The 25,934-nt window shown below is 35.2% G+C and overlaps 3 protein-coding genes across 3 annotated transcripts in view; 1 reads left to right on the top strand and 2 right to left on the bottom strand.

Moving 5' to 3' along the window:
• Nucleotides 1-6,837: 6,837 nt before the first annotated feature.
• On the bottom strand, nt 6,838-10,659 carry LOC127165534 (histone H2A.V). The gene is made up of 5 exons (XM_051110256.1): nt 10,512-10,659; nt 7,876-7,953; nt 7,607-7,720; nt 7,389-7,518; nt 6,838-7,290 (listed from the first exon to the last, which is right to left on the bottom strand). The coding sequence occupies exons 1-5, from the start codon at nt 10,512-10,514 to the stop codon at nt 7,229-7,231; spliced, it is 387 nt and encodes a 128-aa protein (XP_050966213.1). The 5' UTR covers nt 10,515-10,659; the 3' UTR covers nt 6,838-7,228.
• A 1,385-nt stretch (nt 10,660-12,044) lies between these two features.
• Nucleotides 12,045-14,675, top strand: purba (purine-rich element binding protein Ba). The gene has a single exon (XM_051110255.1). It carries the CDS (start codon nt 12,060-12,062, stop codon nt 13,011-13,013), a length of 954 nt encoding a protein of 317 aa, XP_050966212.1. The 5' UTR covers nt 12,045-12,059; the 3' UTR covers nt 13,014-14,675.
• Nucleotides 14,676-21,029: 6,354 nt separating this feature from the next.
• LOC127164676 (uncharacterized) overlaps nt 21,030-25,934 on the bottom strand; it is a 14,340-nt gene continuing 9,435 nt past the window's right edge. Inside the window, exons 3-6 of the mRNA XM_051108676.1 lie at nt 24,324-24,436; nt 24,015-24,210; nt 23,762-23,903; nt 21,030-22,491 (exon numbers count right to left, since the gene is read on the bottom strand). Of these exons, the coding sequence (XP_050964633.1) occupies nt 22,467-22,491; nt 23,762-23,903; nt 24,015-24,210; nt 24,324-24,436 (476 nt within the window). The 3' untranslated portion in view covers nt 21,030-22,466. The remainder of the gene's footprint in view (nt 22,492-23,761; nt 23,904-24,014; nt 24,211-24,323; nt 24,437-25,934) is intronic.

The raw sequence follows: 25,934 nt of genomic DNA on the forward strand, positions 1-25,934 counted from the left end.
TATGTATTCTGGCTCAAGACAGTTAGGGTATGTCGAAAAACTCCAATCGTATTTTCTCCCTCAACAAAAATAATTTCAAAATCATCCTACATCGCTGCAGAAGTTCTGACCCAGTCTTTGTAAAGTGAACATGCAAAGAAGATCAAACACCCTCGACAAAAAAGGTAAAACAGAGATATAGGATGATTCTGAAGTTGAGGGAGAACATGAGACATAACCTAACTGTCATGAACTGGAAAAAACAGAGGTCAGGAAGAGCAAGACAAAATGAGCGTTTGACATTTAAAATTATATAAATTGTATTATTTTTCTGAAAATAACAGTTCATTTCGCTAGATAAGACCTCTCTTCCTCAGCTGGGATCCGCATTTAAACTGCATTTTGGAAGTTCAAAATTGGGGCACCATAGCAGTCCATTATATGGAGAAAAATGCTGAAATGTTTTCCTCAAAAAACATAATTTCTTTACGACTGAAGAAAGACACGAACACCTTGAATGACAAGGGGGTGAGTACATTATCTATAAATTGTTGTACTGGAAGTGGACTTCTCCTTTAAGCTAATTAAATCGAATGCTGACATCGTGATTGTGTCTTTGCCAAATAAATAAATGTTTCTGTTTTGTTAGTGTGAAATGTAATAATAAAAAATCTATTTTTATGTTGTTTTAATATTAGCTTGTTTGCAGCTTGTCATGTAAGAAATTATTTTCATAAAAGAGTACTTTACTAATTTGCATGTAGCTTGGTAAGCTACATTTTCACTGTAATGCTGCTGTTTTGTAAAGGTAGAGCCAGAGCTGGCTTGTAACTGAGCAATCTGGATTATGTAATCAGATTCCAAAAATTAAGTACTTGTAATTACATTAAATTACATTTTTAAATACATTTTTAAATTGGTACTTTTCATCTTTTAAACTCTCCTTTCTAAAATAGCCTACCGCTTATAGGCTACACAGCATTTGACCGCTGGATTGACAAAAATCATTTCAAGTTTAAAAATGTTTCAACATTGCATCAACTACTGATGAACACATTTATTTTTACTTGAATTATCGCTCTGTAGGCTATTTAACCATGCATTTATATGTCTTTTTGTCTTTCAAACACATTAAAATGCACAAATTCAAAGACTTCTTTGTCATTGATCCTCTTTCACCTAATATATTTACTTGAAGTACCCCTGACATTTTAAAATAAATGTTTTAAGTATCACATTTGCATGTTCACTGGTTCTGTGGCACTGGTTATGGTCACATGACATGCAAGTAAACAAAACAAAATTGTTTTTTGGTAAGTTTTTTTTATTGATTTATGATTTAATTAATTATTAGCTTTTCATTAAACTTATACACCCCCTGCAGTTCGTTCACAAACACCAGTTTGGGAAACCTTGGCATAATATAATGTCTAATGCACTTCATGTTGTTAATAACAACCTATTTAAAGATCCTAAGCTGATGGGTTACTTTTACGGGTTCAAACTGATGACGCGGTGAGTAACAGAAATCTTCCATTAATAGAAAATGAGCGGTTATATCACCAAAATTCCGCGTACAAAAAGGTATGTCCATAATGTCAACAGTGTAGTCATAGCACCATTTACATTTAAGCCAAGACTTTAGATGCACAAAGACAGTGCACTCCTATTACTTATGAACGGGAGAAAGTGCAACACACAATATGGCGGAATAGTCCCGCCTTCTGAATAAAAGAGCCAATGGTCTAAATTGAAAAATTAGCTTTTTAACGCTATTTGGGCACATAAAACAACGTTTATTAGACAGTTTTGTCAGATTTCTTGGGTTCAGATGTCTAATATGAAATGTAATCTTGAGCTTGATGAACATTTTTGAAGAATTTGATGTTTCCCCATGTGGCAAATCTCTGAGGGAAGCTTTTTTGCTCATCACGTGACAGCCCCATAAGATGAACGAACGACTCGAAAAACCCAAAGACTTGAAACACGTGAACTAATTCCAGTACAGAACCTAATAGGATGTTGCGCATGCGCGACTGAAAGAATCACTCCCCGAGACGACTCGTTCTTCCTAAGTCACATTAAAGATCCGTTCAAAATGAACCATTCAAGATGAAAAACATTCAAAATGAATCATTCAAGAACGAGCATCCCAGAGTCTGTGCTACACGAGCTTTTGTGCTTAAAAAGTATACATGCAAAACAATTTCTATTTTTCAAAAAAAATGACAGATGGTTTCACTAGATAAAACCCTTCTTCCTCTGCTGGGATCGTTTAGAGCCTTTTGAAGCTGCTTTTAAACTACATTTTGGAAGTTCAAAATTGGGGGCACAATTGAAGTCCATTATATGAAGAAAAATCCTGAAATGTTTTCCACAAAAACCATAATTTCTTTAGGACTGAAGACAGAAAGACATGAACATCTTGGATGACAAGGGGGTGAGTAAATTATTTGTATATTGTTGTTCTGGAAGTAGACTTCTCCTTTAAATTATGCAGTCGGAGCCATAAAGAGAATTGATTAGTTCATCTCTGGAGTCTTGGGGTTCGAATCGTTCGTTCATCTATGCAGTCTGAGCCGGTGTTATGCCAAATTCTGACCCCCGCCAGATTATTACCCCCCTAGAATTGGTAGGTTTAGCGTTAGGTGTGGGGGAGGGGTTAGGATTAGGCAAATCAGGTAGCGATTTCAACGAGAGGGGGTAATAATTTGGCAGGGGTCGAAAATGGGCACAACACCGGAAAGAGAATTGATTGGCTCATTTCATTGGCTCAAAATCCTTACACGTACTTGAACCTAAAATAATCATTTGTACAATTTGAAAAGGTTGAAGCGAATTACAAGGGTGTTCACAATGGGCTGTGTTTATAATAATCTGGTGTCATAAAAGCATTCTGAGCCAAGGTGAAATTACATGACTCAGCCGAACGCACAAGTTCTCCTCAGGACTCTTCTTCATGAGAATTTGAGTGTGCGGATAAAAAATTGATTAGAGCACCACCTGCTGTGAAAATATAAGGTCAGAATCGATTACAAAGAGAATGGCGATGCATTCGGAAGATCTCAGAATCGATCCACGAATCGATGTATTGTCCCATCCCTAGTTTATACTATTTATACATTCTATTTAGTAGGAATGGATGAATCAGAGTTTCAAGGACGGCAGTTAACGTGCCTTACAAAAGCTTTGGACTGAAATGCATTTTATTACAGAATATCATATGAAGGAGACTAGACAGAGCGTATAAATTATGCATCTAGCAAACACCCATTCTGCTGACGGCACATCTCCTGTTCTTGGCTGGACGAATCCAGAGCAACTCCAAAATGTAATGCTCTCAGCTCTTTGAGTGATTCTCATTGTTTGGCTATTCCATATGAAAATCCTCTCATGAGAGAGTTATACAGAATGGTAACGACTTTAGCACCTTGAATGATTTACAATGAAACTTTAGTGTGCAGTTGGGTAGTTGTACTGATATAGTCAGCTTAACATATTTATGTACAATATGCACACAAATAGTATAAAATACTGTTCAAAAGTTTAGGTCCAGTAAGTTTTTTTTAAAAAAACAATAAATTGATCAAAAGTGACAGTGAAGATATTTATCTTAGTTTTCTGTTTCAAATAAATGCTGTTCTCATCAAAAAACCCTGAAAAAAAAGCTAAAAAAGCAGTTTTTAACAACACAACTGTTTTCAACAATAATAAGATAATAAAAAATGTTTCTTAAGCAGCAAATCAGCAAATTACAATAATTTCTGAAGAATCATATGACTATGAAGACTGGAGTAATAATGCTGAAAATTCAGCTTTGACATGACAGGAATAAATTAAATTTTAACATACATTAAAATAGAAAAGAGTTCTTTTTAATTGTAATAATATTTCACAACATTCTACTATGTTTTTGATCAAATAAGTTCAGGTAAACACAACAGACTTCTTTTCAACACAAAAAAATCATACTGACATTATTTTGTCATTATCTGACATCTCTTATGGCTATTTTCTGGGGAAAAAAAATGTAAATGGAATTATTGATTGTTTTAAATTACTACTTAATGCAAGATGAAACTGGCACAACACAAATACAGTTTAGTGGTTATTATATTAAAATATTTTACCACATCATGCATTGTACAGAGAACATATTTTGCAGATGGTCAACCACTCAAATGTAGAATACTCTGACTAAGCATATTCATTTCCTCCTAAAAGTCCTAAAATATTTAATCAGTTAAATTATTAAAAGACAGCAGCTTCATCTCAGCAATGATTTTGTGCCAGAAATAATCTCAGTGAGCATTAATGGTTATGATGATAGCAAAAAATAAGACATATTAATTGCTGAAGTACTGCAAGAAGCTCTAAACACAAGTGAACATGATGAGAGCATTTATTATTATTTTAAAAATAAATGATATGCATAATTTTTAAATGAACGCAAACGCATTAAAACAAAAATATCTCTATCATTGCATGCTGATGATTAGGAGTGCAATGACTCTGGACTGTCTGCTAGCTTAAAATAGAACTTTAAAGAAGCACAAAAACCTGCAGTACTGAATAATATTTGTGGGTCTGGCAACTTTTCCATTGATAACATTGTATCTTGTTCCAGCCCCCTCCCTCCATCGCTCTCCTCCATCTCTCTGCTATATATAGGCTTCTGCATTGCAGATGTCCCATAACCCAAAGCCTGCAGTCATGTTTGAGATCTTGTTTTAATTCTCAGGTTAAAACAGTTCACTCTTGCACTCACACAAAGACACACACACGCATTGACTGCATATCTAACACAGCATGACACAGCAGAACAGTGAGATCTAACACACACACGCTGCATAGTCAGAGTAACAATATTCACCTTGCTGCAGCTGGCTAGGACATTTAAAAATCATTTTGTATCTGTGTGAATGTTTTTAGGTTTGTGGTGCTAAAAGACTTGCTTTAGATTAATCTGGTAAATTAACTATAGGGTTAATGTGGACAAAGTATATTAGTAGGCTATAAATAGGTGCTTGTGCATCCGTCAGTTCTACAGAACATGACTGGAGTCTAACAGTATGTAAACACACTCAAGGTAATGCAGAAAATCCAGAAGAACCTACTTTGAGGATTTACTGTAAAATGCGTCAGTGCATTTCAGTGAAAAATGAACAACACTGTATATCCAAACTTACCTGGTTGGCAACACATAAGCATGTGAACTGCACACAGCAAAACGTCTTTTTTTTAATGCACGGTTAAGCCTTTTTTTCCCCTCAGTCACACAAGTATTATCCTCCCACATGCAAACAGGATATTTAAAATCTCTGAGGAAAAATCAATCTGACTCGCAAATGTGTGGTCTTCATCGCCACCTAATGTCCACACTTTGTGATGACATTTTATTACACAGAAAAAAATATGAAAACAGGAGGGAAACGTATATAAAATTAAGTGTTGGAACAGTTGATTTCATAATCGTATTTCAGTGGTTTACAGTTAAGTCTTTTAACTATTATCAGATATACATTTATAAACTTGCAACATTTCACTTCTTGGGTACAGAGAAAAAACGTACTGCTGTGCAACCATATTATTGATCACCATATTAAATTATAAACGCACACCAACCAACACTTTATTCAACTGATATAATTTTTTTTTTAAGATTATTGACACAGATCTGTGGAAAAAGCAGTGTGCTTGATTGCATTAAATGAGCTATTTCTACTTCAAAGACAACAGAATTGTGCAACTATAACACATTTTTAATTTAACTGTAAATACCAATTGCCTGAAAACAATACATTCGTAATGTTCAGAATATTTAGCAATATTATTTTAAAGTATATTATTTTCATAAGTATCCTACTTTTACACCTAGAAAAGTTTTTGAACCGTAAGGTTTGTTATTTGATCCAAAGTATACCAAAACAGTATAAAAATTATTTTTTAAATAACTTTTCTAATTGAATACATTTTAAAATGAAATGTATTCCTGTGATCAAACCTAGATTCTCAGCATCACTACTCCAGTCTTCAGTGTACATTTGGAAATGATCCTTCAGAAATCATTCTAATATGCTTATTTGCTGTTCAAGAAACATTTTTTATTATTATCATCAATAATACAATATCATTAATAATATAATATATAATAAACAAATTTAAAATAGCAGAGTACATTTTTTTTCTTTGATGAAAGAAAAAGGGGGGGGGGGATTGCAGAAATTAATTCTTTTATTTAACAAGGATGCTTTAAATTGGTCAAAAGCGATGATAAAGACATTTATAACATTACAAGATTTTCACTAAATGCTGAACTTCCTATTCATCAAAGAAACCTGAGAAATCTGAAGGAAAATAAATAAATAAATAAATAAAATTCTAATCAGCTTTTTGCAACAATGTTTTTTTGAGCAGCAAATCAGAATATTAGAATGATTTCTGGAGAAACATGTGACTGGAGTAGCGATGCTAAAAATTCAGCTTTGAAATCACAAGAATAAATTACATTTTAAAATATATTCAAATAGAAAAAAAAAAAAAAGTTATTTTAAATAGTAAAAATATTTCAAAACTATACGTTTTTTTTTTTTTGCTGTACTTTGGATCAAATAAATGCAGGCTTCGTGAACATAAGACACTTCTTTAAAAAGTTACTGTTCAAAAACTTTTGACTGGTAGTATACATATAAAACCCTAATTAAAAGTCTTTGATTTAAACACATTTCAGTCAACACGGATCACATTGATTGCACATAAAAACCACAATCATGCTTTGCATTTTGGCCTACAAACACTTGAGAAATACTGTAAATATGAAAGACCAAGGCAGACACTACAAAATAAGGACAAACAACATTTTTAGTTTTGTATAAAATGTTTTTATCATTTCCATTTCAGTATAAAACACCTCCATATCTCTGGCCAATTCAACATACGATTCGACAGTCACATCAGGAAAGATCAGACATTTCCCTGTTTGTCTCTCTCTAAAATACCTGACATTTGGGTTGAGGGGGGTAGGGCTTATTTGCCATTCTAGTTTTGGCGATATAACATTAACACAAAACTATAACAAATCACTTGTGGTTAGCTAGTATAACATTAATATTAACTTAAAACAAGAAAAAAAAAAAAAAAAAAAAAAAAAAAAAAAAGAATGGATGAATGGATGAACGCAAGCCGATCTGGTCACACATCCCAAATGCAAGTCCTTGAGTCCATGTCAGCATAGCGACCCCGATGGGAACTACGCAGTCTTCTGCTGGCCCTTCTTACCAATCAGGGACTTATGGATGTGAGGAATAACACCTGTGAGAAGATAGCAAACACACAAGTGCTTAACACCCTCATCTGTGAGACAGCAGTATGTTTGCAACAAGGACAAAAGAAATTGAACTCCAACATACCACCACCAGCAATGGTTGCCTTAATGAGGGAATCCAACTCCTCGTCGCCACGAATGGCCAGCTGTAAATGGCGAGGAGTGATACGCTTCACCTTCAGATCTTTTGAAGCATTTCCTGCCAACTCCAAAACCTATGACGAGAATTAAACACGACTACCAGTGTAAAAATCAGCACTAATTTGCTCTGTAGTATAGAAAGTGAGTGGCACAAAGTCTTACTTCAGCTGTGAGATATTCAAGGATGGCTGCGCTGTAGACGGCTGCTGTTGCTCCCACACGACCATGGCTTGTAGTGCGGGTTTTCAAGTGCCTGTGGATACGGCCCACTGGGAACTACAAATTTCAGATATGCATTTCCTTAGAAAGTAGTATGTGACATATTTTGGCTCTGACAACTACGACCTAACAAATTTCTCAACTAAACTCATTTGACTAAAGGATATTTAAATATGGATAAACCAGCACAGGAAATAAAAACAGATGGTTACCTGAAGTCCAGCCCTTTGTGAGCGTGACACTGCTTTTGCCTTGGCTTTGCCACTATCTTTACCTGCCTTTCCTCCTGCCTGCAAAACAATACATAGACTTAGATCTAATGCACAAACATATTCAAGCATTTCAGGGCACTAAACAATTATTTAGCATAATCAATAACAGAATGAACAATTCTGGTCATTTGTATTTCCATCAGCATATTAGCTGTGCAAAGATATTTAAAGCATATAAACAAAAAAAATAAAAAATAAAAAATCATTGTATCAATGCATTTTACATATCAAAATTAAATATATATGACTTCTATATGCAAAAGAATAACATAATTCACATGTAAAAATTAAGTACATTACATAAAAATCAAACATATAACAATGCAAACTTTGCTATATTTATGTAGAATATGTGTAACATTTTTACATATGTAAAAAAAAAGAAGTAACAATTCACATAAAAATTAAATATTACATTAAAATTAAGTATGTAAATTAATGTAAAAACGTATACATGTATAAATAATATTTGTAGAAAATGTAACTTTCTTTTACATATATCTTTTGCATATGTAATATATACTTAATATAATTAAATATTACAAAAAATTAAGTACGTAAATTAATTAAAATATGTAATAATATTTGTAGGATACGTAACATTTTTACAACCAAATTTAATTTCATATTTTACATATTCACTATATAATTTAAGTTTGATATGTAACAAATATATGTAAGAACATGATTCACAAATGAAACATCTTACATAAAAATTATGTAAAAATGACAAAAAATAAATTATATAATTATGTGTTCAAACTATATAAATTATAATTATAATTAATAATGACAATGAATTATATAAGTTATAATGTGGTACATATGTAACACATGAAAAAAATATGTAACAATATAATTCATGTAAAAATGTATTTAAAATAATGTAAACAATTAAATTACATATTTAATTTATAATTTAATTTGTAACATGTAAAAAATATGTATTTACATATAAAATTAAATATTATACAAATATGTAAATGTAAAAATTACACAAATTAAACTACATTTATTATTTAATTTAATTCTGATGCATAACATGTAAAAAAAAGGAACAATATAATTCATATAAATTAAACATTACATAATTACGTGTAAAATAATGTACAAATTACAAAAAAATTACTTATTTAATATATTATTTAATTTTGACATGTAACAAAATATATGTAACATGATTCACATAAAAATTAAACATTACATAAGTTATATAAAATTATTTTAAAATGAAAAAATAGTTACATATTTAATTTAATACATAAAAAGTACATAAAATTTTCAAATTATATATTTAACTTAATATTTAGCTTAATTTTGATGTAATGTGAAAAATGTAACTATAAGTCACATATAAAAATATATTACATAATTATGTAAAATAATGTAAAAATTACAAACAAAATTACATATTTAATTTAAAATTTAATTTTGATATGCAACAACATAGACCAAACACATTAAAAAAAATTAACATTTAACTTACATATACATATATATATATACACACATACATATACACACATACATATATGTATATATGTATATGTATATATGTATATGTATATGTATATATATATATATATATATATATATATATATATATATATATATATATTATATAAAATATTACATCTAATATACTTTATCGAAATGTATTATTGCAAAATATTACATAGCATATACACACACACACAAAAAATGTAGATAACACTTTGTTATAAGCAAGTGTGTCAACTATTGTTAAAGTCATTAAGACATCGTATTGTTAATGCATGACTCGTATGCAGATAGCTACCGGTATACTTAAGCTCTACAACAAAAAAGCAGATTTTGAGAAAAAAAAAAACTTCTGAAAAAATAAATAAATAAATAAATGCTTCTCTTGGCTATTTGCACTGTTTCCCGCCCATCGGGTATGAATAAAACACCCATTGGGAATGAGATCCTGCTCTTTCTTCAAATGAATTAAAGTTTACCTAAAAACTTTAAGCAATGCCATCTGTCACTTCACTGAATGCCGTTGAGTCGATTAAAAGCATGTTAATGCAGATAAAGCTCCCGATCATATGACTGCCACGCTAAACTTACTATATAGTTTATCAGGGCTTCTGACACTAACCTGCACGTACTAAAAACGCATAACGCAATTCTCTGGAGTCGGTGGTCTCTGGAGAGCTGTACAGTAAATAAAGTTTGTATGAAGTGATCAGTGCGAGCTCCACACTGCCGCTGATAGATAAGAGTTTAGCTTAGCTATCCTGTCTGGAGAATTTTTTATAGTAGCAACGACGTATATCAACAAAACCGTTACAATTAATACGATATGTAAGTTCAATACGCTAACCATTTAAATTGGGATACCACGCGTCGTAATTAAATAAATATCAACTACAAAAAAGCTATTAGCACGAGCTACTCTCGCAAGCTAACTTAGCAGCGCAAAATACAACCAGCGTTAGCTCGGAGCTAGCGTAGAATGTTTCAAAAGACGACAAATGAGCATTTAAACAAAAGGAGTAACATTTCGAGTTATAGAAAACAGTCATACGAACGAAAATTAAAGAAATACATACCATTTTAACGAAGTATTACTTTGAATGGGATACGGGGAGGTCTGTCTAAAATCTATTTCGCCTCTTGACTCGGAGGAACAATAAACCCCGTTCAGCAGAGAACGCTTGAGGCATACCGAGCGGTGGAATCAGCCAATCAGAATGTCTGTTGTTGGTTCGAATGTCGGGAAGGCCAATGAGATTTCGGCATGTATCTGCTTCTACCATCCCCCATCGATGAATGATGTTTGTACGGATAACAGGTAGGCGGGACGTAACAGTGACAACTGCCTGAAATTTTGGAGAAAGTATTTAACCTCTGTTTAAAAGTCGTAAATGACCTGATAAAAAAGTTACAAAAACTCATGATTTTATGTAAATAACTTAAGTGTAAGATCAACTATAAAACCAAATATAAATTCTAATCAAACTATAACTTTTTTCTAATTAATCTCACTTTTGCCGATCATATTTATGTCACACGAGGCGAAATCAAGTGTTAAAACATTTTCGGTCAATACTAATAAATTGATGACTATTTTAAAATATAATTTTATATATTAAAATGTTAAAACGAGGCTCTGACATACATATATACAAACAGAGTGAGTCTTTAACATTTTCCTTTATGAATTTATGGATTAATACTATTTGCACCAACTTTTACTTGCACTAAGTCAGGGGCCTCTTATATGAACGAGGCACCTTTCCTTATTAGAAAACATAAACGCGGTTGTATATGCATAAAAACATGTATACATTGGCATACAGTGATAGTAAGCGTGAAATTATGTAAACAGCCTAATAATAATACGAAGGTTTAGGTTGGCAGGTTTAGGTACTTTGTTTTAGGTTGGCAGCATATCTCTTTTTTTTTAGCTAGTATTAATATGTTTAATCCTGAAGGTAAACATTTTTATATTTGTTTAGCCTTTTCGCAATAATCTTTTTATGAGTCTCTGAAGACTTGTCGATTTTCTAAATTATTATTATTATTAAGAAAATAATAAAAAAAATCTTAAAAATAATTTTACTGCAATTAATATTCTGCTTTTGTCTATTTATTTATAAATCACGCGTTTTAAAATTTGTAAACGAGAGAAATATGTTCTCTTTTAAACTTCCTAAAGTTCCTATCTGTTTGTTTAAATTACTAGAAAACTGTGGAAACCACAGTAACGTTAGATGTTGACTACGGGGTGATTCCGTGTGTACCGTTGGAAAGCCCAAGTGTTATCTGCAATAAAGTGCTTGTGTTAGTACGTTATCGACACCACTGTACACCAATCGCCCATGGTACTGTCAAAACAATAGGGTGGGGTTTATACTTTGACAGGCAGTCCAAGTGAGCCAAAAAGAAGGAGGATTTGGCGTTTACTCGCGTAACGGACAGGTTGTGAGCCAATTGGAGAAGCGAATGTATGACTGACACGTCAAACGTCCAATCACAAGATGTTCCTAAGCAGGTGACGTTTCAGAGCTACGGGCCATTCATACGACGTTCTCCGGGTCAGAAGGCGGGACCTGATGAAATACGGGTGGGAAAAAAAAATAACGCAGCTCTGGGTGATGGTGAAGATGGCGGATGGGGATAGTGGGAGTGAGCGCGGTGGAAGCAGCGGTGGTGGAGGTGGAGGTGGCGGCGGCGGCGGCGGCGGCGGCGGAGGAAGCGGGTTCCAGCCTTTCCAGAGGGATCAAGAGACCCAAGAGCTGGCGTCCAAACGGCTTGACATCCAAAACAAGCGCTTCTACCTGGACGTGAAGCAAAACTCGAAGGGCAGGTTCATCAAGATCGCCGAGGTCGGCGCTGGGGGCTCCAAAAGTCGCTTGACACTTTCCATGTCAGTCGCGGCGGAGTTTCGGGACTACCTGGGGGATTTCATTGAGCACTACGCCCAGCTCGGACCCAGCACCCCGGAGCAGATCGCCCAGTCCTCCGGCGGCGAGGACGGCGGGCCTAGACGGGCCTTGAAGAGCGAGTTCCTAGTGAGGGAAAACCGCAAATACTACCTCGATCTGAAGGAGAACCAGCGGGGGAGGTTCCTCCGGATCCGTCAGACCGTCAACCGCGGGCCTGGAGGCTTTGGCGTCGGAGGAGGTGTGCCCGGGGGTGGCATGCAGTCCGGGCAAACCATTGCCCTTCCTGCTCAGGGTCTCATCGAGTTCCGCGACGCCCTGGCCAAGCTGATCGACGACTACGGCGGGGACGACGAGGAGCTGGTCGGCGGCGGCTGCGCCGGAGGTTACGGCGAGCTCCCCGAGGGCACGTCAATCACGGTGGACTCCAAGCGGTTCTTCTTCGACGTGGGCTCCAACAAGTACGGCGTGTTTCTGCGGGTGAGCGAGGTGAAGCCCAGTTACAGAAACTCTATCACGATACCCTTCAAAGCGTGGAGCAAGTTCGGCGGAGCCTTCTGCCGCTACGCCGAGGAGATGAAGGAGATCCAGGAGCGGCACAGAGATAAAGTGTACGAGCGGAGAGCTGGAGAGGAGTCGGAGGGCGACGACATAGATGACGACTGACCCGCACAGGTGTTCCGTCGCCGGGCCAACCGCACAGAGCGAGAACCAACGCGCAAGAGGGGGAAAGAATTACCGTGCATGAAACGAAGAACATTAATGCTCTATGGCGAATAAAGATGTTTGACTGAGAAACACTGTCATGTATATGTAAGAGAAACCTGTTTAAAGCAGTATAGACGATGTTTGGCTAGATAAATGGATATTTCTGCTGGCTGCTCTATAGGTCTTGTCATTTTGAAAGTTCTCCCCTTTACAAAGAAAAACAACAAACCACCCCTTCACCCAGAGACTGAGTTCACAAAAGAGTCGACAGGGACGTTTAGTGTTAGTGTATCAAGAAATGATGAATATCTCTACTATAGGTGTTTTTGGTGTTGTACCATACGATGGAGAGCAAACCAGCATCATCTGAATGACGTGGTGTGAATCTCATAGTTAGCTCATTCAGGAAGTGTTCTCTGCAAATTTGTGTGTGTGTGTATATACATATATATATTATATATAAAAGATGCAGATCAAACCGTGGGAAAATAGGAGGTTGTTCAACTTGTGGACACACAATACAGTTCAAGCAACAATGTACAAATAGGTAAAATGGTGCTATAAAGCCGTGCTCCGCCGGCCCGCCGTGAAGATTGAGGTTCATGCGGGCTGGTGAGTTTTATTGCGTTTTCCTCCTGTTTCTTGTCAGGATTGAGCAAATTACTCCGATTGTATGGACTAAATTGGGAAGTGTGTTGGTGCACATGCCGCTAAATTTATTATTGATACTGGGTTTGATTTGGCTCTTGTAAAGGGAACAATACTGGTATGCCTGATACCAGGCGAACATCAAGCCGGGATAAATTAGTACTTTTCGAATTTAATACGTGAAGAGCTATGGTGACATAACTGGAAAGGAAATCAAATGTAGAACAACACCCAGCTGGGTTTAAATAGATTTATTTTTAAAAACAATATACAGAAATATATATATACAGAAATATATTTATATATAGACGTATAGAATCAATTATAAATGCTTCCTGAACAGGCTATTTAAACAAATAAAACTCGGATGCAATTATATATAAGGAAATATTTCTTACTGGTTTTCCATACGTTTCCTATAGTCTTTATGGTTGGAAGAGCATAGAAAAATAATGACAAATTTGTGAAATACAAAAACTAGACTTGAAAATGTTTAGTTTGTAATCCATTTTTCAACAACCCAAATGGTATGATATAACACTCTTCTTTTTTCTCTCTCCCTCAACAGTCTCTTCCTCTGCATATTAAGTTGTTACATTTCTGAGTCTTACTGCAACCTGTCCGCTTCTCTTCTCCCAGATCTGTCAAAATGTGTGTGCCTGTTAGCAGCGTCCCTCTGTTATCCTGATATTGAGTGGGTGTTATACATTTTTCATTTGATCAGAGAACAAGGAGTGATGTCCATTTCCTGACTGTTTTGATTTTCAGGCCTTCTGTAACCAGAAGAATTAGCCATACACACCACCTGGGAGCCATAGTGATTTTTTACTAATTTCAATATCCGTATGAGTTTTGACCTCATTCTTGTCTGTACTGTGTTATGTGATAAAGGCAGCTGTTCAGTCAAGTGTGTACTGCTGTAATTCTCCACAGACTTCCTTTGAACAATAAATAGACTTTCTTTGCTGAGAATGAGTTTGTATATTTTTTGACTCTTTCACAATTCTTGACTGCTGAACTTTATTTACAACAAAGTGCTTTTATGCACCAGAAGCATCAATCAGACCAAACAGACAAAAAAAAAAAAAAAAAACACAGCTTTTCCAGTTTACTCCAGCTTCCTGTGAAATGCTCACAGTGGGTGATCAAGACCTCATGCAACTGCTGTCAGTACTTAGTTTATAAAAGTTAGTTTGTAACCTGCATAATTTCTTATAGTCAGTGTTTTATGGTTTTAGTTAACTATAATAACTCTGCTTGGCTGAACTGTAATAATTTCTAGTGATGAATGCATTCATGAGAGGGTCAAGAGTTTACATACACCTTGCTGAATCAGCAAAATGTTAATTATTTTACCAAAATAAGAGGGGTCATACAAAATGCATGATATTTTTTATTTAGTACTGACCTGAATAAGATATTTCACATAAAATATGTTTACATATAGTCCACAAGAGAAAATAATAGTTGAATTTATAAAAATGACCCTGTTCAAAAGTTAGCTTACACTTAATTTTTAATCAACCTGAATGATTCATGACTGTGTTTTTTGTTTAGTGATAGTTGTTCATGAGTCCCTTGTTTGTCCTGAACAGTTAAACTGCCAGCTGTTCTTAAGAAAAGTCTTTCATGTCCTACAAATTCTTTGCTTTTTCAACATTTTTGTGTATTGTAACCCTTTTCAACAATGACTGTATGATTTTGAGATCCATCTTTTCACACTGAGGACAACATATGCAACTATTACGGAAGGTTCAAACGTCCACTGATGCGCCAGAAAGAAAAACGATGCATTAAGAGCCTAGGGGGTGAAAACTTTTGTTTGAACAGAATGAAGACATTTTTCTTGTTTTGCCTAAATATAATTTTTTTCATTTAGTACTGCCCTTCAGAAGCTACAGAAGATAACTGCATGTTTCCCAGAAGACAAAAGAAGTTAAATATACCCTGATCTTAAAATTCAAAACGATGTTCTTAATGCATCATTTTTTCTTCTGGAGCATCAGTGAGTGTTTGAACCTTCTGTAATAGTTGCATATGAGTCCCTCAGTTGTCCTCAGTGTGAAAAGATGGAAGATGGAAAATCTTTCATACAGTCATGCAGTCATTTTTTGGAAAGAGTTCAAATACACAAAAATGCTGAAAGGGTTTTTCTGAAGAACAGCAGGCAGTTTAACGGTTCGCGAATAACTAGCACTAAACAAGTAACAACAAGTGTATGTAAACTTTTGAACTGGGCCATTTTGATAAATTCAGCCTTTTTTTGTCTTGTGGACTATATGTAAGCATATTCTATGTAAAATATCTTATCCAGATTAGTACGAAATAAAAAATAACATGCATTTTGTATGATCCCTCTTACTTTGGTAAAATAATTAACATTTTGCAGATTCTGCAAGATGTATGTAAACTTTTGACCTCAACTGTACATCTGAATTCATGCATACTGAGGTCTGGTTTTAATAGGACTGCTCCTTCATAGAGCCTTTTATCTGCGTGAAACAGAATCTTGCAAACTCTCAGTTTGTTCCACTTCACAGGTCTAGTTTGGCCTAAAGGACATTGCAAGCAATTTCTGCAGAGAGGTTTTTGCTTAGGATGGTGCAGCTGATGACAACACTGAAACGGCTTCTTATTAGTAGCATTGGTCCAAACATGCATTACTAATACTATTTCTCATACAGTACATAGGGATTTAAACAACCATCCTGCACTGGACACTAGTGATACTTCAAATCATGTGGTTGTTGAAAAACATTTTTTACTTAAAGGGATAGTTCACCCAAAAATGAAAGTTCTGTCATTGTTTACTCACTCTCATGTTATTCAAAATCTGTTTGACTGACTTCTGTAGAACATAGACGATATTTTGAAGAATGACAATAACCAAACACATTTCGGTTCCCATTGCATTTTTTGTCCATATATTGTAAGTCAGTCGGTACTGAAACAGTAAGTGATATGAAGGAATCCAAAGTGCATGTTACAGAAATGCTGCCTCTCTGGATTTCAAGGCCCATGGGAATGAGTCAAAATAAATCTTGTGACACTGTCAGGTTGTGCAAGATAAGAAATATTACTTACTTTGGAATTTCTAGTCAATTTTTTTTTCAAAGTGATATGTGGCTATTTTGGCTTTAAAGAAGAATGCATTGTTGTCTGTGACTAACAGGAGATTAAGCGGATATATTTAAGTAAGAAGTATTTTAACCGTACATTTACTTTCGCAAGAGACTGAGTAAACAGGCCAGTCATGTTAGACCTTTTCTGTAATTTCTACAGTTATTAACTGTATATCACTCAGTATAATACTGCAAATTCCCTTTGCAGTAAATAACTGTAATAATCATTGCATCATGGGAATTTTCTGTGATGTCAGACCCCAAATACAGAGACTTACTGACTTATTTGATTTTTTAAATAGTAATTTGCTGTAAAACAGTACAGTTTGCAACTGTAAATTAAATACAGTTTGCTACTATAAATCTTAATTACAGTAACTTAGTTACTGTAAAAACCCTTTGAAATGTCTAACTGTGCACACAGGGCTGGTTTGCTCAGAATGGCACAGGATATCAGATAGTTTCAGAAGAGTTTCATAACTTACATAGTATCAATACCTAACATACAGGTGCATCTCAATAAATTGGAACGTTGAGGAAAAGTTCATTTATTTCAGTAATTCAACTCAAATTGTGAAACTCATGTATTAAATAAATTCAGTGCACACAGACTGAAGTAGTTTAAGTCTTTGTTTTTTTTTTATTGTGATGATTTTGGCTCACATTTAACAAAAAACCACCAATTCACTATCTCAACAAATTAGAATATGGTGACATACCAATCAGCTAATCAACTCAAAACACCTGCAAAGGTTTCCTGAGCCTTCAAAATGGTCTCTCAGTTTGGTTCACTAGGCTACACAATCATGGGGATGATTGCTGATCTGACAGTTGTCCAGAAGACAATCATTGACAACCTTCATAAAGAGGGTAAGCCACAAACATTCATTGCCGAAGAAGCTGGCTGTTGACAGAGTGCTGTATCCAAGCATGTTAACAGAAAGTTGAGTGGAAGGAAAAAGTGTGGAAGAAAAAGATGCACAACCAACCGAGAGAACCACACCCTTGAGTGGCTTGTCAGCGAAAATCGCTTCAAGAATTTGGGTGAACTTCACAAGGAATGGACTGAGGCTGGGGTCAAGACATCAAGAGCCACCACACACAGACGTGTCAAGGTTGTTTGGATTAGTTGTGGATTATTGTGATGTTTTTATCAGCTGTCTGTACTCTGACAGCACCCATTCCCTACAGAGGATCCATTGGTGAGCAACAGATGCTAAATTTGTCCAAATCTGTTCTGATGAAGAAACAAACTCATCTACATGTTGGACCTGAGGGTTAGTAAACCTTCATCTTTTGGGTCTGTTATTTTTTATGTTTATTGGATTATTAGTATCATGTGTTAAAACATCATGTAAATGTAAGTGTGTGATCCTCCATTGTCCCTATTTCAAGAGGGCAAATCACTAACTAAGAGCTTTTCAGTAAAGAAAAGGCTCTCAACTGATTGGAATAGTAGGATATCTGTTACCACCATTGTAGCAACTTGTGCATCTTGCAGCCAAATCTGTAAAGTGATACGGCTTCTCGCTTTACAGTAACAACTATCCCTCCTCATTCTCATGTCCTATAACGTCCTATTGCATCAGTGCAGAGATAAACCCCGTAACCGTCATCTGACGTGATTTCATAATCAGTCACGGTAAGACTCAGACACACACACATGCTAAGCTTCACTGATGACAGTTCAAGGGTATGCAATGGCAAGCCTGGCAGAGCGTTCCTGATTCAGGAGATTATTTTACATTCTCTGCCATCCTGCTGAGATGAGGATAAGATGCAAACAGCTGTCAGACAGACTGTCATTCATTCAGATTGCGCTGAGAGCTTCGTACCGAACAGTCACTCTCAATCCACTAATCCTGAGAGATCTCCATTCACCTTGCAGTGCTTATGTACCAGGCAGAGCAGTTAACCAGTTACTAGTTCCACTACATATTAGTTTCGCTATTGAATAATACCACAGAAGTCTTCTCTAAAATATGTGCTCACTTGCAGTGAGGATAAACATGGACACAGTAAGCTTTTGCTGTGACTCACTTTAGTAATATAAATGATATTCATATATCAATGAATGACGCTCCGGGCGCCATGTGTTCGAATCCTGACTCGAGGACCTTTCCTGATCCCACCCACATCTCTCTCACCCACTTCGCTGCCTGTCACTTCTGATCTGTCCTTTTCATAATAAAGGCAAAATGCCAAAAAATAAATAATAATAATATAAGCTTCTGTAAATACATAGAAGCATATACAGTACATAATGTGCACATCTGTATTCGCCGTGAGCTCATGAGAGTAGGCTATCACGATGCATACACGTTTCACTTGTAGCTGAAAGATGGTGTGACTGACTCCATAACCTGCCCATAAACAAACAGTATTGAGATTAAAGAGCAAATTTTAACATCTAATTAAATTAAATTCAGTATTATAATGAATAAAATCAGTTTATGTTATGCAAGAGAAAAAGCGTTTAATCATGTGAAACGACCGCTGCTGACAAAGCTGACTGATATCTCATCCTTGTGTGTTGTGTTGCGCAAAATAATATAATTTACAGTACAGTAAAGACATTATAAATGAAATAAAATGCATACAAACCTTTATTTCGATAAAGCAGTGGTGCTGAGAACCGCTCTCTCCTGTAGAGGACTCAAAAAGCCCTCAGCAGCTGGGTTGTTTTGATGGAGACAGGTTCAACCCAAAGGCTTTTTGTAGAAAAAATAACCCAGCATTAAAAAATTACCCAGCAGCTTAGTTACAGAAAAAAACTACCTAACACCTGGGTAAAAATCTTAAAAACAACCCAATAAAATGACGCAACAAGCTGAACCCAGCATCTGAGTTAAAAAAGCATTTTTTAGAATGTAGAAAAACTACCCAGTACACTGTAAAAAACAATTTGTTGAGTCAACTTAAAATAATTTGTAACCTGGCTGCCTTAAAATTTTAAGTTCAGTCAACTCAAAAAGAATATATTCAACTCGAAATGTTAAATTATACTAAGTGACAACTTAGATATTTGAGTTGAATCAACTTAAAATTTTAAGGCAGCTGGGTTACTTACCCATCTGTTAAGTTTAGCGAACACAAATATCTAAGTTGGTACTTAGTACAACTTAACATTTCAAGTTGACTAAACTTATTTTAGTTGACTGAACTTAAAATTGTAAGGACGGCAGGGTAACAAATTATTTTAAGCTGACTCAACAAATTGTGTTTTTTATTTTTTACAGTGTACCTGGGTAAAAATATTAAAAACAACCCCAGAAAATGACCCAACAAGCTGAATCCAGAAGTTAAAAACAACCACAAAAAATAACAATCCAGTATTTTTGAGAGTGCAGAAAATCTACCCAGTACCTGGGTACAAATGTTAAAAACAGTCCAATAAATGACCCAACAGGCTGAACCCAGCATTTGATTTAAAAATAACCCAGCATTTTTTAGAGTGCAGAAAAACTACTCAGGACCTGGATAAAAATATTAAAAGCAACTAAATAAAATGACTCAACAAGCTAAACCCAGAATTTGGATTAAAAAAACAGCATTTTTTAAAGTGCAGAAAAACTACCCAGCACCTGGGCAAAATACTGAAAACAACCCAGTAAAATGACCCAACAAGCTAAACCCAGCATTTGGGTTAAAGAAAAATAGGCCAGCATTTTTTAGAGTGCAGAAGAACTGCCTATTACCTGGGTAAAAATATTAAAAACAACACAATAAAATGACCCAACGGGCTGAACTCAGCATTTGGGTTTAAAAAAAAAAAAAAAATAACCCAGCATTTTTTTTTTTAGCATGTACCTACAAATAATTCAGAACAGTGGACGGGGATTGTGATTTGGAGGCTAGTACTGCATCACTCTATCACTTTGTAGAAAGAGGAGAGAGTGATGATGAGAAGCGTGAGCAGCAGGGCATCAGAGGGATGTGACTTATGACAGAAAAGCTCTTCTGTGTACTGCGGGCTTCCCTGCGCTATATTTAGCTTTCGTGTTGCCATGTATGTTCTCATATACAGTATACTGCGAAACAAGCTAAAATGTGTATCTTTGTACTCTTTCTCTCCTTACACAGACCCCCCTATACACACAATAGCCATATAATTTGTCAGATTTTTTGACATTTGTGTAAGAGCAACTGATACATTTTTCACTACATTGTCATTCATTCACAACAAGCCAAAGATACTGGAAAATATAAGTTTATTTGTTAGTCAATATTTGGAGTGTAATAACAGCTGAATACTATATATCTTGTTCTATCTTAAATGTGTTGTTATTAAATGTAAATGTTGTATATGTATTATTTAGCCAATGTATTTTTCTAGTCAATGTAGATTTTGTAAAAATATGTCAAATGCATAGTCAACATACATTAGAATGCTAAGCTTGCACAAAGAGCTGATTATTTCAGCTTCACAGCTTTTACATAATATGGTTAAAATACACATACATTTGCAGATCACTACTAGAAAAACAATACATATTAGATGTAGCATACGCTATACCAACTCAAGTGCAAAGCACTGTACTGATAAAAGTCGTCCTCAAATGCTGACCTCACAATTTGCCTCAGATGATGTTACACAACGTCATCGTAGTCTGCAGTTCCACTGGTTCACCAGCAGAGGTCGCGTTTGTCTGCATTTTTACTGACTCTTCTTTGTGTCCCACGTGACATATTATATAAACTATGCACCTTTACAATGCGTTACGTACTTTACAGACTAGTGTGTGATTTTTAAGTAATCAAAGTGAATTGCATCATCCAGTGAAGTACACTTCTTGTTGAAATTTTCAATGTGAACAAAATACTCTCACTATTGATGCTGCCATAGAAGAGTGCATGTAGTACTGGTCAAAATACTGGTCAATACTGGCAATCATAGACTTTTTCTTCTTTTTAAAAATCTCTTATGTTCCTCTAGGCTGCATTTTTTAGTCAAAAATAACTTATTACATTTCAAAATGTCATTTTTTTCTTACTTACCCAAAACTTTTAAATGGTAGTGTATCAAGGTTTTCACAGGAATATTAAGCAGCAAAAACGGGTTTTAACAATGTTAATAATAAGAAATGTTTCTTGAATGCAAATCAGCATATTAGAATGATTTCTGAAGGATCATGTGAAACTGATGCTGAAAATTCACCTTTGTGTCGCAGAAATTGATTACAGTTTAAAACATTGAAAACATGTAATTGCGATATTTCTGAATGGGCAGATATTTCATTGCAGAAGTGTGATCAGTGACACACCTCATTTAAAAAAGTAAATGTAATGCATGCAATTCACAGCTTCTGTTAGTTAAGGGTTCCTGTATAATGTCTCATTAAAAGCCATGTAATTATCAAGAATAACTACAAATACTGATAACTAATTAGCAACTGTTGCATTTGTATATTGATAATGCAACTGATTGTGAACCTAAAGCTGCAAGTCAGTAATATTTAGCAGGTTACGGCAAAAAGGCAAACATGCAAATAAAGGTATAAAATGCCATGCCTCTAAGACCCACAAAAGAATTGCTTCACTTGCTTTCACATTTTCTCAACATCCAGTTTTCCCTCAAAGAAAAGAAGCCTGCAGCAGATGCAGACTGGTCAGAGCCCTTGTTGGTGAAAACAGCTCTTTACTAACATTTCCTCCTCTTGGCGTCCCTGAGAAAGATTGAAAATGAGAAAGATTCCCTTTAGTGCATTGTCATTTTCTTTAACCTTATAAATTGCATCTCATTTGATACTCAACTGTCAAAGGCCTCTAAATGATCAACATTATACAGCATGCTTTCTGTCATCTGATTAATAGTTTATACTTTTTTTTTAGCAAGCAAAGGGACTTTTAGTACAATTTAAAATGTCAAGACGAACACTTACTGAACTGAAGCAACATTTACTTGATAATCCATACATAAAAATCATGTTAAAATGAAAGCATCAATCATGATTCATTCTTTTGAGGAACATTTCTTTACTCATATCTCAATTGTCATTGTACTGCACTGTATTTATATTTTGACCTCCAAAATAAAAACCAGGTTTGAGTGTAAATCTTAACATAAATAAGCAAATATCAAGATTACTAAAAAAAAATGAAATTTATATGTACTTTATGCAAGTCTGTCTGTTATACTGTTATAAAGATTTATTTTCAAGCTATTAGAATTTGATCTTAATTTCTAGCTTTTAAATAAAATTGAGATGCTTTTTTCATAAAATTCTTATCCTGGAATCTGAGGGTGAAAAAATTGCCTTTAAAGTTGTCCAAATTAAGTTCTATAGCAAAGCATATTACTAATCAAAAATTACGTTTTGATATACTTACGATAGGAAATTCACAAAATGTCCTAATGATTTTTGGCATTAAAGAAAAATCTATAATTTTGACCCATACAATGTATTTTTGGCTATTGCTACAAATATACCCATACTACTTAAAGGGACAGTTCACCCAAAAATGAAAATTTGATGTTTATCTTCTTACCCCCAGGGCATCCAAGATGTAGGTGACTTTGTTTCTTCAGTAGAACACAAACGAAGATTTTTAACTCAAACCATTGCAGTCTGTCAGTCATATAATGGCAGCCAATGGCTCCCAAGAAGATAAACATCAAATTTTCATTTTTGGGTGAACTATCCCTGTAAGACTGGTTTTGTGGTCCATGGTCACATGTGTCAGGCATTACAGAGTTAATGTCCATAGAAGTCAGCATAAAAAGCAAGTAAATGCATTTTGAGAGGATAATACGTATTAATGCTTAATATTTCAAGGCTTGTTTAAATACACTCAAAAGTGTGCTTTAAAGAAGTCAAGGAGACAATCGTAAATTATATCATCCAACTTTGAAAGCATGTTTGGGTGTCTGAAACTAGCAATATAGCACTTCTTACAGCAGTGCTCTTTACAAATGTGAAGTCTACAAATAGTTACCTTTCAGGGCTGTACAGTCGCTTAGTGGGTGCCACTGATCCCTTGCATAAACAAGCTCTGTGTTTTGAGGGCCGTTTTTGCCAGGAATTCTTTTTGCATGGAGTCACGCTGTTTTGGAATTTGCCTGATCTATCCATATTCGCTGTGATTAAGAAAATCAATGGATGGATGAGTACCTTGCTGTATCGGCTGTACAATGTATTGTGATAAACATGTTAGAATATTACTTCAGTTTAACATTTGGCAAACTTACCACTTTCCTTATCTGAGTTTAAGATTTTAAAACCAGTCCCCTCGCCTTCTGTGATAATCACTTTGCCCTTTTCTTCAGCAAACAGGTACTTGCTGGGTTCAGCCACTGTTTTCAAACACATGGAGTCTCTGCCCCATTTAAATAAGAACGTTTGGTCAAATGTTCCAGCCGTGACTGGCTGGTTTGGGTGTAAAACCTGTATAGGTGAGAGCCATTAGAAAAACCAGAAATTACTCAATAAAACACAAGAAACTGACACCATGTTTAACAATAAGTAATTTCTTTGCAATTCAGTGTCTGAGACATTACCTTACATTTGACCTCTTCACCATCAGCAAAAGGGAAAACCAACTTATTTTTCACCTCAAAGCAAAAGGCCATGCATTTTGTGTCTCCATTATACAAAATATGATACACCTTGACTGAAGAAGAAAAGACAAAGCAAACACTTTAATTAAAGGTGTATCCTAGTTCACCCCAAAATGAAACAATTTGCTGAAAATGTACTTTCCCTCAGACCATTTAAGATTTAAATTTGTTTCAGATTTGAAGAAAATCAGCATCACCTACATCACTTGCTCTGCAATGGACCCAAGTGAATGGGTGCCGTCAGAATGAGAGTCCAAACAGCTGATAAAAACATCACAATAATCCACAAAGCTGATGTGAGAGGATAACAGGGGATGTGTGTTCACTGACGGAAGTGTTATTATACTTCCGTCAGTATGATGGATTTGTCTCTTAAAGGAACACTCCACTTTTTTTGAAAATAGGCTTATTTTCAAAGTCCCCTAGAGTTAAACAGTTGAGTTTTACCTTTTTTGAATCCATCATTCCGATCTCCGGGTCTGGCGGTAGCACTTTTAGCATAGCTTAGCATGGGTGCATGGTGCATAGGTACCATGGGTGCTGTCGGCGCAATGAAATGAACTCTGCATCTACACAAACTTAGTGCTGGTCACTTTCAGGCGCTGCGTAATATCATTGCGCCTGCTGCACCCATGGTATGGCAGCAAAGTTCCTTAATTATTACACCGAAATGAGAGTATAGTTCCTAGCCATATCTATCTAGAAAATCATAACTTTTCATTTTTCGTCTGTCTTTGTACACAATGTAACTACAGAATCGTCAAGTTTTAAACAGGAAAAATATCGTCATTATATTTGGTCAGGGGAGTTGGACAATGAGCCTATTTTCAAAAAAGTGGAGTGTTCCTTTAAAAACATGCTGTTTTTTACTTAACAAGACATTAAATGGACTGGAGTCAGCTGGATTATTGTTATTGTTACTGTTTGGACTTTCATTCTGACAGCATCCATTCATTCAGGGAATCCATCATTTTATATGTGTAAGATATAATTACTGTGACATACACAGATAATCACTGTGATTCACAGTCATTTCTTGCTCCATTACAGTCACATCTAGTTGTAAGTTTACTTACAAACATGGAATAGAAAAAACACCCAAATTGTCCAGTCACCAAAAATCTTAATTTCATAATGAGTGTAAGAAAGGCCACCCCTCGAAAGTGAACTATTCCAAACCCTCCCACCTGTATTCGTGATTTGGACTGTTCCAAAACTTTCCGCTCCGTGGAAAACAAGACGGTATTGAGGATGGATGTGTGGATGTGCTTATAGTCAATAATTGATAAGTTTAAGTAGTTAGAAGTGCACCCGTTTAGAGATTGTGTGGATATATGTGTGTGTGCAACTAATCGTAAGTGTATTTACATATTTTCTTGTGTGTTAAATTCATGAGAGAGATGAATGACCGCTATAGCGGCATTCCGCCTAAATGTTTACATTGTTATCATACTAGCACTTTATCCTGTGGACAAAATGTTAAGATTCTCCTATGTTATTTGTTTAAGTATTTAATGTCATATTATATATTAGGCTTTACATAGACTTGAA

The sequence above is a fragment of the Labeo rohita genome, chromosome 5 (genome assembly GCF_022985175.1).
Source record: "Labeo rohita strain BAU-BD-2019 chromosome 5, IGBB_LRoh.1.0, whole genome shotgun sequence".
Taxonomy (NCBI): domain Eukaryota; kingdom Metazoa; phylum Chordata; class Actinopteri; order Cypriniformes; family Cyprinidae; genus Labeo; species Labeo rohita.